Source organism: Haemaphysalis longicornis, unplaced genomic scaffold, assembly GCF_048455015.1.
Source record: "Haemaphysalis longicornis isolate Haplotype H1 unplaced genomic scaffold, Haemaphysalis longicornis Haplotype H1 scaffold_12, whole genome shotgun sequence".
Lineage (NCBI taxonomy): Eukaryota > Metazoa > Arthropoda > Arachnida > Ixodida > Ixodidae > Haemaphysalis > Haemaphysalis longicornis.
This window is the reverse complement of record NW_027526225.1, coordinates 45,541,892-45,543,617: the sequence shown is the minus strand read 5'-3', so window position 1 is coordinate 45,543,617 and position 1,726 is coordinate 45,541,892. Positions and strand designations below refer to the sequence as shown.

At 56.7% G+C, this 1,726-nt stretch overlaps 1 protein-coding gene across 1 annotated transcript; it reads left to right on the top strand.

The window, feature by feature from the left end:
• The first annotated feature begins 589 nt into the window (after positions 1 to 589).
• Positions 590 to 1,726, top strand: LOC144161582 (exonuclease GOR-like). Its single transcript, XM_077692227.1, has one exon. It carries the CDS (start codon positions 590 to 592, stop codon positions 1,724 to 1,726), a length of 1,137 nt encoding a protein of 378 aa, XP_077548353.1.

Genomic DNA, 1,726 nt, shown 5'->3' with positions numbered 1-1,726 from the left:
CTAAAGCAGTTGGGCTAAGGATGTAGGTAGTCTTGAAAGGGAACTAGTAGTCGCGCTAGGTGCTTGCACAAAGGCTGGGCTAGAAAATTTTCACCGTCGTGTTGCAGATGCTTATAACTGCACGAACATCATCATCACCATCTACTGTTAGTTCTATGCCGGTTAGGGACAGCTACTTTGCTGGTCGCTGAGTGGAACTGGAGCATGGCTGAGGAACTCGGATTCTTGACTGGCAGTGTGTGAGTGGTCATTCTTTCTGCTCTCCTCGGCGCTCTGATCCTCTTACTCTTCTTCGTGCCCAGCAAGGAAGAAGATAATGCAGAGCAGAAACCGTCGGAGACAGACTGAAATTGCTTAAGGGTATTAATTAATGGGTAATTAGGATTTTAATCATGAGGAAGTTTTATTTTACGGCATCTGTCTTTCCGGTAATAAAGTACTATTTTGAGGCCTTCACGAATTTTAACAAGTGAGTAGTCTGGGCCATTTCGCACTGGTGGGTACGTTCCTAAACCTTTGAGGGCATCGTCATCATCACCATCACGAGGAAGAAGAAACTGCCCCGAAAGATCGGCAGGAGGACCGAGACATGAAGGGCCAGCACCCGTCCTCACGCAAGACCGCCACCCGGCAAGGAGAGAAGGCCAATGCTCGTTTCGTGGACGCTCATCGTAACAGAAAGTACCCGTTGGCTACGGGTGATGGCGCCTTTCTGCAGTATGCTTCCAGCGCCGAGGATGATTTGCAGAAACCTTCGAAAGAAACCTCGGCTACACGGCGCAGTGCGGGCCAACTCGCCAACAACTCGCCCCTCCCGCTTCGCACCCATGACCTCTACGACCGGCTACTGCGCTACGTGCTCAGCCCTCAGGAACGGGATCGCTGTGGCTACCCCCGGCTATGCCGTGTAAAGCCCTGCCACGTCTTTTTTATTCAGGGAGGCGAAAAGGCGTACTCAGGACGCAAGATGTGCAGCCGCCTCCGTGCGTCCTTCGTGATCACGCACAGCGCCGAGTACTGTGCCAAAAGCGCCCGCTTCTTCCACACCGGACGGTGCAGCGCAATCGGGTTCAGCTGCTGTGGGGCGTGGGCCGACCACCCCGGATGCAACAGTTCCTACTACCACGTGTGCCCACTCGGGGCTCGAGACAAGTGGGCCACCGCGGCGTTGTCTTTCGTTTGCTCACATCGGCGGCACGGTGGCGTCCGCGAAATGAGCGTCACCATCCGCGGCTTCGAGGCGGCAAGGGTGAGCGTGGTGGACTGCAAGGGCAGAACTGTGTACGACTCGTCCGTGTGGTCCGGAAGCCCAGTGCTCGACTACAACGCGGCTTTCAGGGGCATTATCACAGTGCACCTACGCAACGTGCACCCCACGCTGAAATACGTACAGACGGCGCCCCTGCGACTCTCAAACGCCTCCACGGTGTTAGTTGGCCAAGCGCTGGAGAACGACCTGCGCGTGCTCAGGCTGGTCCACCACAGGGTTGTGGAAACGGCCGTGGTGTTCCCTCACCTCCGGGGCCTGCGACATCGACGGTCGCTGCGGTCGCTGGTCGTTGACTACCTGAATCGCAGGGTTCCGAACGGACCTCTGGTCCACGACAGCGTCGAGGATGCTAGGGCCTTCATGGAGCTGATGCTCGGGAAAGCGGCACATGATCAGGAGCTGCGTGATAGACTAAGCCGATGCGCCGGGGGAAGGCTGAGGCAGCCGTCCGAGTGA